Here is a 14,240-nt window from a genome sequence, read left to right on the forward strand (position 1 = left end):
GATGTAGTAGTAATAATTTTGTTTCTCTTTATTCTTCGGACTCTTTGGGCTCCATCTACCCAGAGTATATGGAAAATTATTGAAGTAAATCAGATTCTTTATAGATAACATACAAAATTGTAATTATCATCAAAAAGGCATGTGGGATAACTTATGAGTATATAAGCCAGCCAGCATTATATAACTTTTGCTTCAGCATTTTTAAGCCAGAGAATGAAAACATAGGAATAGCTAATAGGGCTCAAAGGAGATTTTGACTTTAAGAAGTAAATTAGATTTTCTTTAATAAGATAACAATTTTGATACATAAAAGTAACAATGTAGATATACTACTTTTTATAAACTTTCCATTTAGCATCATAACATATTTAAATTACAAAAATTAACACTACAAAATAGCAGTAAAACACATGTTAAATGATATATCAATGGGCAAAAAATAGCAGTCAAAGAAAAACTATTGAATAGAGTTTAGACAGGAGTTCCAGGAATATGTACATGGCCTGGTGCCTATCAAAGTTTTAAACAGTGATCTGGAAATAAACGTACACTTCTTACATAACCATGTGAATTTAATTCACAATAAAAAAAATAGTGACAAAAGATGGATTGTCATCCTCAGACTTATAAACGGGTGAAAAAACTAGAAAGTTTAGAAAGTTTAGAAAGTTTAGGGTACTGTAGACAATATAGATGCTGCCATACAAAAAGGAGTCTATCAGAACATTATCAGAACGATATGCCTTATGCTGGGCAACCAAAAAAATTCTGTCTGGGTAGCTCTTCAGAATACTGAGAGTGACTTGATTCACGTCCTTCAAAGAGAATAAAACACTGGTTATCACTAGCTTTTAGCTAACATGGAAAAAGTTAGAATTGAAATTAAGATTAACATTGAAGACAGACAAACACAAATTTTAAATAAAATACATAAATGGGGCAAAACTGGACTCACTCTCTCTTTAGGTGTTCCTAGGCTGTAGTCAGTTAGAAACGGATTAAGTCAAATATAGATATTAATACGAAATTTGTGAAGGTGAAGTGGTATTCTCTTCTAGTTTTATGCTCTTTGGGTACATGAGAGAAAGATGAAAAAGATGTCTTGTTTGCAAGAGCAATTAATGAAAAAATATAAATCCAAATAAGTATTTAAACTAAGCAATAATTACTCATGGTCAGAGGTGCACAGTGGACGGTAGAAGCTGCAGCTCATTAAACAATGTCAAGTGTCTGCCATGAATGATTAAATCATTTATTGTATTGATGGAGTTCCTTTGTTCACTGCAGACTGTGTGTTGAAGTACTGGTAATTGCACCAATGCAGGTCTTCCAGCACACTGTACAGCCGGCTTCCTACATTTTCTGCTTACAGTCTTTTTACTCTCGTGTCATGACTTCATTATTATTATTATTATTATTATTGTTTTCTGATTTGTCTCTATCCTCTTGCACATACTGGTCTTTATAGCAAACAATATTCAAAGCAGGGTGGAGTCCTCACCTGAACATGTGACATAAAACACTGACTACATCAGCTCTATTTGCCCTTTTTCTACCACGTAAACTACTTCTATTCTTGCTCTACATTGCTATTCTTCCAAAGAGCAGTCTGATGTGTTAGCTGAGAACAGCTGCCAAAGTGAAAAGCTTCTTCCCTAATGGATTTTCTAAATCATGTTCTATGACAGAGCTCTGGTTTACTGTGCTGGCTAAACAACATCCGTTGCAGAAGCTCCTGGGTTGGCATGGGCTTCATTTCATGTGCCTGTGGAGGCATAGACTGCTGCACAGTACCACAGTCAGAGCTGTGGCTCCATATATACTGGCTACATGCATCTGCAGGGAAAAATAAGAGAGAGTGTATTTTGTTCAGTTCTACCTAGGTGGCAAGAAATCTGTTGCGGATTTCATGCTCAATAAAAAAACAGACAGGAAAAGGCACAAGGTTTCTACGTATTGCAATAGTACTGCCAGCTGTCCTCTGTTTAACTGGGGCCGTCCTTGTTACATGGTGCTGTTTTAAATGTGATCTGGCTCAAGTTAAGAAAATTCTGCATATTTATATAAAACACAATAATGTTACCAGTAAAATGTTTACAACATTGACGATCTGGGAGGGACTGAAAAAAACAAAAATCATATCTAATTTAATAATTAGAACCAAACAGAAACTTGCTTCTAGGACTGGGTTTGAAGAACATTTGAACTTCTCCCTCAGGATCAGGCATTGCCCAAAACTTAAACTGAACCTTTTCTGTAAGGTTCTGCAAAATTAATTTAACTCATTCTTCTCAATATCCCTTATTTCCATTTCTGTGCTTCCTGGTCTAGCCACACTTAGGTTCCTCACTGCTTTTGATGCATGTATTTGCCTAGCAGTATCTTGCACTCATCCCTCGGCATGAAGCTCCAGCTGTATCAGTTTGCTAGATTTAGGACATACCTTTTCAATGAAGATTAAGGCTGTAATTTTTCTTTACAATACTGGTATGATCCATTTTACTGTTCTGTAATATTATAGCAGTGATCTAGCTACTTGTTTAAAGAAGTTGCTAGAAGTAAACATTTTCAATAAAATGTCCATGTGTGGCCCTAGATCTATCCACTCTCCCCTTTCCAGCATCTCTTATTTGAGTCAGATGACTGTTATACATGTGAACAACACACCGAGCATTATGTTGGTTATTACTGTGCATTCACAAAGTTCAGTTTATGCTTCTCTGAAACATGTAGTATTTTGCTCCAAAGCAAGACTGTATTTGCATGATTACTGTGTTTTTCTCAGTAACTTTGTTTTGGAAGCTAAAATAATGAAGTCCTCTTTAGATGTTGTATTTCCAGCGAATAAATATAAATTAGTTACTATTTTCTTCCTGACCTTATTAAGTGAGAAAGGTGTGTCTTGCTGTGAGAAGACCATCATGATCACATACTTCAAGCATTGTGTCCTATTCCTGTTTGTCTCATATGCTATGCCGAGTCCCCTCATTATAGAATCATAGAACCACAGAGTGGTTTGGGTTGAAAGGGACATTAAAGATCATGTTTTCAACCCCCCTGCCATGGACACCTCCCATCAGAGCAGGTGTCCTGGTTTTAGCTAGGATAGAGTTAATTTTCCTCCTAGTAGCTGGTAGGGTGCTATGTTTTGGATTAGGATGAGAATAATGTTGATAACACACTGATGTTTTAATTGTTGTAGAGCAGTGCTTACACTAAGCCAAGGACTTTTCAGCTTCTCGCTCTGTCCTGCCAGCGGGCAGGCTGGGGGTGCAGCAGGAGCTGGGAGGGGACAGACCCAGGACAGCTGACCCAAACTGGCCAAAGGGATATTCCATACCACCTGACGTCGTGCTAAACAATATATAGGGGTGGCTAGCCGGGTTGGGGGGGCCGGCTGCTCGGGGATAGGCTGGGCATCGGTCAGCGGGTGGTGAGCAATTGCATTGTGCATCACTTGTTTTGTACATATTATTATTACTATTATTATTTATTTTATTTTATTTTATTTATTTTATTTTATTATTTTATTTTATTTTATTATTTTATTTTATTTTATTTTATTTTATTTTATTTTATTTTATTTTATTTTATTTTATTTTATTTATTTTATTTATTTTATTTTATTTTAATTTTATTTTATTATTTTATTTTCTGCCCTAATAAACTGTCTCTATCTCAACCCACAGGCTTCATTTTTTCTCGTTTCTCTCCCCCATCCCAGAGAGTGAGGAGGGAGGGTGAGTGAACAGCTGTGTGGTGTTTAGCTGCCAGTGGGTTAAACCACAGCACCAGGTTGCTCAAAGCCCTATCCAACCTGGCCTTGAACACCTTCAGGGATGGGGCAACCACAGTTTCTCTGGGCAACCTGTTGAACTTCTTCCTAATATCTAATCTAAATCTATGCTCTTTTAGTTTAAAGCCATTCCCCCTTGTCCTGTCACTCTACTCCCTGACAAAGAGTCCCTCACCAGCTTTCCTATAGGCTCCCTTTAGTTACTAGAAGACCACTGTAAAGTCTCCCTGAAGACTTCTCTTTTCCAGGCTGAACAACCCCAACTCCCTCAACGCATCTTTGTAGGAGAGGTGCTCCAGCCCAGTACTTATAGGAAGCCTACAAAAAAAAGTGGTGGAGGGACGCTTTGTCAGGGAGTGTATTGATAGGGACAAGGAATAGTGGCTTTAAGATTTACATCATTCTCTGATTCTGTGATTCTACTAGAAGGCTTCCATAAGACCTTAATATGACTATTAAGGAAACTGTTGCTAACATCATCCTACTGTCACAGTGCTTGGCATCCTTTCATTCTCTTTCTTTGACCACATTTAAAGAAAAGGACTCCATTGAGGCTTTCCCTGATATGCCTTACGTGATTTACTAGTTTCAGGATACTAACTGTGATTGTTGCCTCTGCTTTCAGTATGTCTGTGTTTTTTTTTGTTTTGTTTTGTTTTGTTTTCATGTTCCTTCCATTGGACAGAGGAAAAAAAAATCCTTCACATGAAAATCTGCATAGTTTTCTACTTTATTTTCTCATAAATCACTCCTTAAACCCATGATACTTATACTTTTGTGATAACACGCTCATTTATTTATTGGTCTCTGTCATATTCCACCATATCCGACAAGAGAGATATAATTATATTGGAGTAGCAACATCTTCTCTCTTACCTTTTTTTGCTTTGTACCTATACAAAGGAGTTTTTATAACAGCAGTAGCTGTAGCTAACAATTGTATGATTGTGATGAAGAGCAGATAGCTGCCAAAGACACAGAGAAGTAGAACACCTGCTGTAATGACTTTGAGATACAAGACTTGTCATATAGATTTAAAAGAGCTGTGAACATTAGATATGAACATTATCTTTCAAGGAGGCTGATTAAGCTAACTTCCTACCCAGGTTATAGAAAGCAACAACAGGGGATAACATCAATGCTCTTATGGGGTGAAAAATAGAAAACAATACAGTGAGTTTGGTAAGAAACTGCCAATGGTATATGTCTGTGTGCATGTGTGGTATTTATGACTATAGGGTATAAATGTTTTTACATCTTATATACATTGCCATAGGATTAATTTAAGAAAATTGAGTTTGGGATGTGTAACATCCAGTATTTTATGATACATCTATGACTTGTTAGAGCTACAATTAACTAGAAGAATAATCCTACCCTCTTCTCCCTGTACTTTTATTATTCTGATCCCTTGCCACGCTTCCAGAGTCTAAGCAGTAACAGAATAATCATGGAAACTGCATATTTTTCTCTTCCCTAGAATGGTCCTTCTTTTTAGGGCCTATCTAAAATAGTAACACAGTGTACAGGAAGAAGCTGAGTGGCTGATCTTTCCCCAGTATAAATTGAGGGCTATATGTAATGCAGAGTCAGTCTTTCATTTGATACCACACTTACTTTAAAAATGAATAAAAGAAAATAAACATGAAGCAAGAACTATTAATTATTAAGCTGTCAACTGATCAAAGATTCGCATTAAATAGATCAAATTTGTCTACTGGTTAATTTATAGTGCTGTTAGTGGCAGCTGAAATAAATAAAGGTTCTTGGACAGTATCCACTGGTCAGCTGATATTAGGTTAGGGAACATTCTGAGGAGTAGATTAGTGGAGCGGTTTATTCATTTTGGCATTATTCTTTCAAGGACCACTGAAAAATACAGTAATTACTTGCGAAATTTTTTATTTTATTTTATTTTTGGGACAGGTTACCAAATATCATAAGGAGGTGGACATTGACCTTTGCATATTGTAACTGCCTGGGTCAGTCTCGTTTCCTGCAGTCAGTGTACAATGGAGGCTTGAGTCAGACCCAGATTACATCTCTCTATATCATCTTGCTGTCTTTTTTTGGACAAGTTCATTCTCTGCTGAAAAACCTTACACTTGCTTTTAACCACTCTGATTTCTTTTAGTTAGAAAGATTTTAGCTACTTGTTTTTGCTTCCTGTCCAACACTGCAAACACACTTGTGGAAAGTAACTATACATGGGGGGACTGGGTGGCTCTGGGGATTTTTTATAGGATCTCCACGTTACTAGCTTGAGCCTGAGCTTGAGCCTGTTAATACTGATTGAAAATTATAACTGTCTTACTGCCTAGTGTTTTATATAGGTTTAGTCAAGGTTTTCGTAGTGGGAAAATACTGCTGTAAGGGATTTTGGATAAGAGATAGTCCATTCTCCTGTCTATGGTAGGATCAAACACCTAAGCCATTCCTGATGTCTATCATATGCTTAGAACTTCGAAAGTACAATCCTCCTAATCAATTTCTTCAGAGCCCTTAGTGCTAAGAAGTGTTTTACAAATATTTAAACTTAAACTTCCCTTACTTCAATTTGATCATTTAGTTTTTAAACTATCTGTGGTGAATATAGTGATCTTTTCCTATTTGTAGAATTCTTTTACATCTGTATGTATTTCAAGGTAGTTACCATGGCTTCTCTCAAGCACTGAGCATTCCTCAAAATAACAGAGCAGCCCAGCTGAACTGGTATCAAAATCAGGTTCTAAGTGGTTCCAGCACATTTGAAGAACTAATCTAATTGTTCTGGAAAGTGAATGGCTTCCTCAGTAATGGGATTCTACTTTGAAGTCATATGATGTCTCTGTTACAGGGGGGTATGGAAATATTGTTGTATGATGGTCACAAGCTTTTGAAAAGAGCTCAGTTTCTAGGGTTATCAATTCAGGATTATTTTGAAGAATTTTTTACTGGATACCTCTTTCACAGCAGTTTAATTTAGTAATTTAATATAAACTTTTGGGTCAGAAATGTTTCAGTATTTCTAATCTGGTGCCATAGTATCTTGTTTTTCTTGGACAGATGTGGATTAGTGTCTAATGTCTTTCTTGGACATCATGTAAATTAGACACTGAGGGTTTGGCTTTCTGGGGCATGTTGTATGTAATATGTGTATGTTTCACAAATTATTCATGTACATGTAGTTGGTCGGCATGCCCACCTACTGCAGTACTGTGTGTGTGTTCATCTGCATAAAAACAGTGGTTAGGTACACATTTAATGGAAGTCTGGAAGCCAGAATGAATGACTGAGGTGCCAAATAAAGTTTAGCAGTCCTATTGTGCCAGACTAAAAACTATCCTCTAAAATGTTCTGTCCCAGTGAGCATAAGCATATAGCAAGTGAGATGAGCACAATAATGGAGTAATTTTTTTTAGTATTTCCTTAAAGTACCCTTCCCAAGTCTAATACTGAGGTTATCAGGACTTTGTGGGCCAAAACCTGCTATCTTATATTGATAGTCCTTAGTGTACAAGCTAAGAGAGCTGTCTGAAACTCACTGAAGTCTTTTTTGGCAAAACATATGGCAAGTTTGGGGAAAATCTGATATAATCTGATATAAGGCTTAACCCAGTGCAGAACAGTCATCACATCAGTGCTGAGTAGTCTGTTCTTATGTCTGGTCCCCTGTGTTACAGCCAACTTTCAACAACGGTAGTGCTTGCGAGGTTCCACCCAACATTTTTCACTTGATTTTTTTTTCCCATAAATGAATTTTTGTCCTTAGTACTTGATATACATAAGATCTCATGCTGTATTGCATTTCAAGTGCAATGAAGAACTGTATTTGTGTCAGGAGTCAGGCTCAAGGAATATGTTAACAGAGTAATGGGGAAGAAACTCATTACCACAGGTGACTTAAGCTCAGCTGTTGTCATTTTCAGATTCTAAGTAGAATTTCCTCATATTTTACATCTATACACATAATCAGAGTCAAGTTTGTTGTGACTTCACTTGTGGAAGATGGTTATGACACTAGAGCAGTCAGCAGAGAGGAGAGGTTACTTATTTGTGGATAGCTAACTTCCTCATTCCAGAGGCCCAGCCATTCCTTTACAACTTGATGATGGCTTTCAGTATGAATATAGGCTGAACCTTCCCGCAGGGTTTTGTGTCAACGTACTTTAATTTTCCTGACACAGCATCTTCTCACTGCACCCCCCAACTACCACAGAAATGTACTATCAGCAAGACTTTTTGCTCACACTTCATCGTTCACCTCAGAGCATTTAACAAACAATCAGTTAAACAGATGAATAAATTAAATCTTTTCCATCTCTGTCAGGCAAAGGATACAGTACTCATTTAATAGAATAAGCAGAGCCATATCTCTTCTAAAGCTGGAGTCTTTTAGCTTAATCCATATTTAAGTGAACATGAACTCTATGGTCTATCAGTAGAACTTAGTAAGTCAAACTGGCTGATCATAACGAGGAGACAGAGGATGACCCTTCAGGATTGCTGGTATCTCTGTTCTATTTCATCACCAAAATAAGATCTAGTCAAAGACCAAAATAGGACATGTATTTACTGCCAGTTAAGAAAAACAATGAAGACTGTAAATAACAACATTTTTTTCTTCTGTTCTGATTTCGAGTGAACATAAAAAGGGAAAGCAGTAGCAAAATACATTTTAATTTGCAACATACCTTGTGCATGGTGGTTGTTAGAAAAGCCAAGCTATTCTTGCAAAGCATATTTAACTTTTGAATTGGTATTTGCATGTTTACTGTTAAATATATGGATTTTTTTTCACAGGAGCCAAAGGTTAACAAAACAAAATAGCATCACCAGATCTCTGTATCATGTTTTACATGGAACCAAAAATGAGCATCTTAAGTTTGTACTGCTAATGACAGAGTACCACAAACATCAGTAATCCCTCAGCGAAGCATTTATGCATCTTGTTGCTTGGGGGTGTCATGACGTAAAATAAGGGGGAAATCATAGAAAACTACCATACAACAATTGGACAAGATATATACTGCCTATAGTAACATTAGAGCAAACTGAAAACAGTATTTTTCAAAAAGATTTAATGAAAAGTATGTTTTTAGAGCTGTGGCACAAAGAATCTATATTTTCACATTTTTAGTGCAAAATTTAAAATGTCCAATGGGAACATTTATGTTGTGTTTTTAATTTATACCTAATACCTTCATTTGTTCCGGTTTGTTAGAAGTGTTGCTTGAAAGATCCCAGTCCGTTGGCCCTACTATACAGAAGGTACTTACTAAGTTTTTTACAAAATTCTACTGTTCCTGTAATTAAGTATAAAAAAGCTAGGCTTTTTCAGGCACTTAATTGTATCTGATACTAGAAGACCGTTCTCAAAACATTTTGATTGTTCTGAATGGATTGGTCCACTACAATTTGAAAGAATGTTAAATTGTATGTGTGGGTTCTTGATAAGACAGATCCTACTCTGGGTACTGTCTCAACTCGTTAAAAAGAAAAGAGAGCAAAGAGAAGGCTGAAGTGCTTATACAGTTTTGTGGCATAAATTTTGGAAATGTGGGAACAATATGAGACTTGACTATTTCTAATGCAGAAAGTGTATAAATTAGCTGGGCATCAGGAAAAACATGAATAAATGAATCAGGGAGAATATTTTGCGACTGCCATATTTTAATAACACAAGTTCCTGCATGTCATTCACTGAAGGCAATCTGTTTTTCAGTTGTTTATAGCTAGACAAAATTGCAGATTAAATTGTAGATGAGTGTTTGATCTTTTCCCAGACTTCTCTGAAGACTGTTAACAGAGAAAAGAGTTAATGAAGTTCTTTTACCAACTAAAAAAAACAGTTTCATCATCATAATAATAATAATAATAATAATAATAAAATAACTATAGCATCATTTAAATGGAGCCATAGTAATTTAGATGGTGGAATAGCGTACATCTTGAGCTTGGATGAATAGCTATACTGAAGATGAACACACATTATACTTGCAGCAGTAATAAAGAAGCTGTAGTATTTTGATTCTTCATTTACTACATTATCTGAAGATAATCATCATCAGAGTCTGACCTTTGATGTAATGATAGGCCCTGTTTTTTCACTGCAGTATACTGTCCATACACCATCAATTTCCTAAATATTTCACATAGAACTATACACTAAGATACTTCCTGTGTTGTTGTTGTTGTTTTCTGGTATTGAGATGTGTATAACCTCATATGTGGACAATGGACATGTATTTCTGATGTCAACATTAGCATATTAGCACTGTGCTTTATTAGAAAATGGTAGTCCCAAATAGTTAATCCCAACATAGTCTGAGAAAGCTCCGTATAGTTAAACATGAGGTTCAAATATTTTGAGTAGGTAGACATAACTATGAATTTTAATCTGATAGGTATGAAGTAAACTAATTTTTCTTATTCATTTTTTTTTTTTTTTTTGCACATAACGTGATGGGAAACATAACCTTTTGCATGTGTTTGTCTGTTACTTGCAGTTGCACTGGAATTGTTTCACTCGATGAGCTTTTTCTGAAAACACCGTCAGTAATCATACACCGACTAGCTGCATCAGAATGTGTTTGTGTGTTGTGTTGTGCTCTTCTTTCTCCAGCTCAACAGAGAATAAGGAGAATGAATTCAGATTCACAAATCTAATTTAAGAGGGTTAATAATGACTCTTTAAAATAGGCAATGTCTTCCTCAAGTAGCTTGTGGATTGAAGCAGTTAGGACTGTAGGAATAGAGACAATCAGTTTCAGCAGGGACATGAATTATAACGTACTCATACACTTATATTATTAAAGCTTACTAACCTCTAGTGAACTTTATAACATAAAATGTCTTGAATGAAATCTTGTATAAAATGTGACTACTTTTCTATCTCTGAAGTTTACTTTAAAAATGTAAGTACATGTTCTTCCTAAAACCCTTCATTCTTTCATTAAAGGTGCTTGCTTTAAACTCATTACTTTTTCCACTGTATAAACTAGGTGGATCTGAATACTTACGGGAAGAATCTAAAGCATTTGGTTGTTATTAGTGTGGAGATAGCTGACTCACACATGCAAAAAATTAAAGAAACTTTACAAATGTTCTAGCGAGTTTTGTTTTGTTTTGGGGCTATACAGCACCAAACCACATCCTGTAGTACAACAGACCTTTTCCCTTTTTATTTTTAATTGTGCAATATCACTTCAGGTTAATAAAACAAACAAGGACAATACTCTTATTCTCTATTCCCCAGATTTTATTATTTTTATTTAAATATAACATGCTATACATTGTTGCTCAGTAATTTTTGTTTTTGTTTTCTTTTTAAATCCTCCCCTGTTTTCCTTTTGCTCAGGAGTCTGTTATGTTGACAGAAAACAGAGCTTATGGTTGAAGAACTGTGATACTCTAGAGTGTCTGCAGTTTGCTTCCACCACAGTGGGTATTACAGTATGTTAATAATGCAGGAATCATTGATTCCTTCAAGGTCATTTTGCTTTGGTTAATTCTCAGAAACAACTATTCATGTCATAAATGGCTCCTGACTCACTTTGGAAAAGTGATATTTTCTGATTTTGGCCTCTGAGCAGCATAGTGTTTTGAGTACTATGATAAAGCTTATGCATAATCCCTTCCCTGACCAAGTAAACTAGGTAATTCTGTAAAAAGAGAACCTCATTTGTACCCTAAATGTTCTTTAAGTGGTCAGCCAATACTGCAATTGCCCAGGCTAACACTGAATGTTCACTGTGGGTGGTCCATTATGCCTTGTCAGTATTAATTATTGATTACAAATTTTAAACAACAAAACCTCACTTCTACTATGGTAGTTAAGTTTGCTGATCATCTGCATGTACATTTAAAATCTGAAATTATTATTTCCCTTTCTAGAAAAGTCACATTTGTGAAGAAGCAAGCTGGAGATAAAGTTCCATGAAATGTAATGTTAGCTATCGGCTAAAACGTTTTGTCTCAAATGACTTTCTGGTTTTAAAACAATTGACTTTATTTAAGGACAGGAAATACAATCTGACCATTTTTTTTTTTTTTTATGGGAAGGCTATTATTGTTTTGCTTTAAAAAAAAAAAGCTAATATTTAAATAACAGGTTAAGATTGAAGTGCTGGTTAAACATTGACTTAAATAAGTTATAGAAGACTCCAACACCAGACTTTTTAGAGGTTAAACATTCTCAAAAAGACACATTAAGCAAGGCTCTCCTTTGTACCAAAATACAGTTTCCAAACAATAAAAATAAAACCAACTTTTTCACAACAAGAAATATTGAAGACAAAACTGCAGCATCAATATAATCTCATAGTTATCACTTAAAGTATTTAGAACAAAATAATATTATACTACTTTTGTTTCTTACTACAGACACTGCAAAGGCTTATTTATTTATTTAGTGGAATACAATGTGAAGACAGTGGTACAAATTGTTTGATGTACTGTTTTCTATTTATCTGCTCTAACAAAATGAATCTCAATATGGTTATATTGGTGAGCTATCCAGAGCTCTCTAAAATTACAGAGTAAAGCAAAACATAAAACAAACCTTATGTACCTTTAATTGAACAGACTTCATATCATGCTTAACTTTGTTATACTGCAGTTGCTCAAGTTAAGCCATGGGACTAGTAACACTTTATAAAAATGTGCTGGATATTATGCATTTTGAGCCTTCAGTTACTATGATGGATATGAAAGGCATGCTAAAGCTGGATACCAGCACAGCTTTTTGGTTGGCTCTCATATATAATATACATGTGAGTAATAGTCTCTGATAAATGCATGAGCATGATTTTGAATCCCCTATCCCTCAGTCCTTATTTAGGTATTGCTCCCAGTATATGCCTGTGATTCTACAAGCTGGTAACAAGGACAAATGTGCTGAATGGGCATATTAACTGAATAAGGAGTGCAGGACTGTGTTGCCTTCTTACTTACCTTTCAGAGACCAAATTTTACACTTGGGAATTACATACTCTTTACTTTTAATATGTGCAGTCTCAGTGATTTTAACTGGGCTGTCCACATCTAGGTTCCAGCCCAATGCTTGCCGCAAAGTTTCTCACTGATTGCAATGCATCTTTGATCCCCATTGAAATCCAAGTCAGACATATATACACACAGATGCATTGACACCCAAGTACAGAGGTGGCCCCTCCTCTCAATTTAAAAACAGCAGAAAGACCTTTTGAACAAAGTATTTCTTGAAGTTTGTTCTTGAGTGTTGAGAAGTAAAAAAACCTCTCCAACATAGACACCCAATACCATAAATTCAAGCACTGCTTGTTTGGTCTTTTTGCTTAAGTGCAAGACAGTTTAAGAAAAAAAAAATGGATTATACACATTAAATTCTGCCTTTAAAGCCATGTCCATTACTTATTCTCAGTGTATTTATGAGGTTTTGACACTTGAACTTATCAACCTCTGTGTAAAGTACTGAGAAAAAGGGAAAACAACAAGCAAATGAGGAAAACATTTCAAACCAAAAAGATATTTAACATCCTATTAAATAAATAACTTAGAGAGAAATAAAAAGAAATGAAGTTAGAACATACAAGCAAACCGTACTATCTGTTTTGTTAGAATAGTTTTACACTACTTTGCTTATATTCCTTAATCCTATCCGTTCTTCCACAGGGCGTCTCCAGAAACATCTTTGCTTGTACATATGACCCAAGTGCTTCCAGTAAATGCTTGTGTGTCTAACTGTTCATTGGATCATTAGGCTTGAAAGAGCAATTAAGGTCTTTGATACAAGTTAGTATTCCATAAATAACTTTCCCCATGAAGATCATTCAATAGATTGTCTCTCATCCCTTAAATTCCGTCGCAGAGATTAAAAAAAAATAATCAAATTGTTCACGCTGGCAATAACTTCCATCCCATTTCATCCAGCTTGTATCTTGATTTTAAGATATGACACTGAACTAAATATAAGTAAATATTGATCTGCCAGCAATGAGTTCAAAACCTTCAGAGGTTTCCCCTGCTCTTTTCAAACAAGCAGATATCTGCGCTATTTCTTTGCATTTACTCTTCGAGAGGACTACAAATTATGCTTGACGTAAGAGCTTTTGTTTCAACTGAATTGATAATATAGTTCCTTCATCTATGACATTACTACCATTGGAAGAAAGTGAGCTGAAGTGTTTTTCCTTCTTGTTTTCTGTCCTCTCTTTGTGGCTCCCCTTCCATTCAGAGCCACAAACATTTGCCTTCCATTGTGCTTCCAATTTAAGGATGCATATGTGTTATATCCATTTTCTTCTATTCTTTCCTTCAATTTGCAATCACTATTAAACTCCTTCTGTAAAAAGAAGAAAACAAGTACACCAACTCAGAATAAACAAATTTCACTGAGTCCATAGCATTTAAAACAACATCACTTAGATTACAAAAAGTGAAAAAAAAATTAGCAATAATTATAGCAATAAAATGATATAATTCA

The 14,240-nt window shown here is 35.4% G+C and overlaps 1 protein-coding gene across 5 annotated transcripts in view; it reads right to left on the bottom strand.

The window, feature by feature from the left end:
- Positions 1-11,018: 11,018 nt before the first annotated feature.
- Positions 11,019-14,240, bottom strand: part of FGF10 (fibroblast growth factor 10) — a 66,954-nt gene continuing 63,732 nt past the window's right edge. For all 5 annotated transcript variants that reach the window (XM_080574281.1, XM_080574279.1, XM_080574280.1 and 2 more), the window contains one exon: positions 11,019-14,099. In XM_080574281.1, coding sequence (XP_080430407.1) covers positions 13,902-14,099 — 198 coding nt within the window. In that variant the 3' untranslated portion in view covers positions 11,019-13,901. The remainder of the gene's footprint in view (positions 14,100-14,240) is intronic.

Source organism: Anser brachyrhynchus (genome assembly GCF_964034855.1).
Source record: "Anser brachyrhynchus genome assembly, chromosome: Z".
NCBI classification, from domain to species: domain Eukaryota; kingdom Metazoa; phylum Chordata; class Aves; order Anseriformes; family Anatidae; genus Anser; species Anser brachyrhynchus.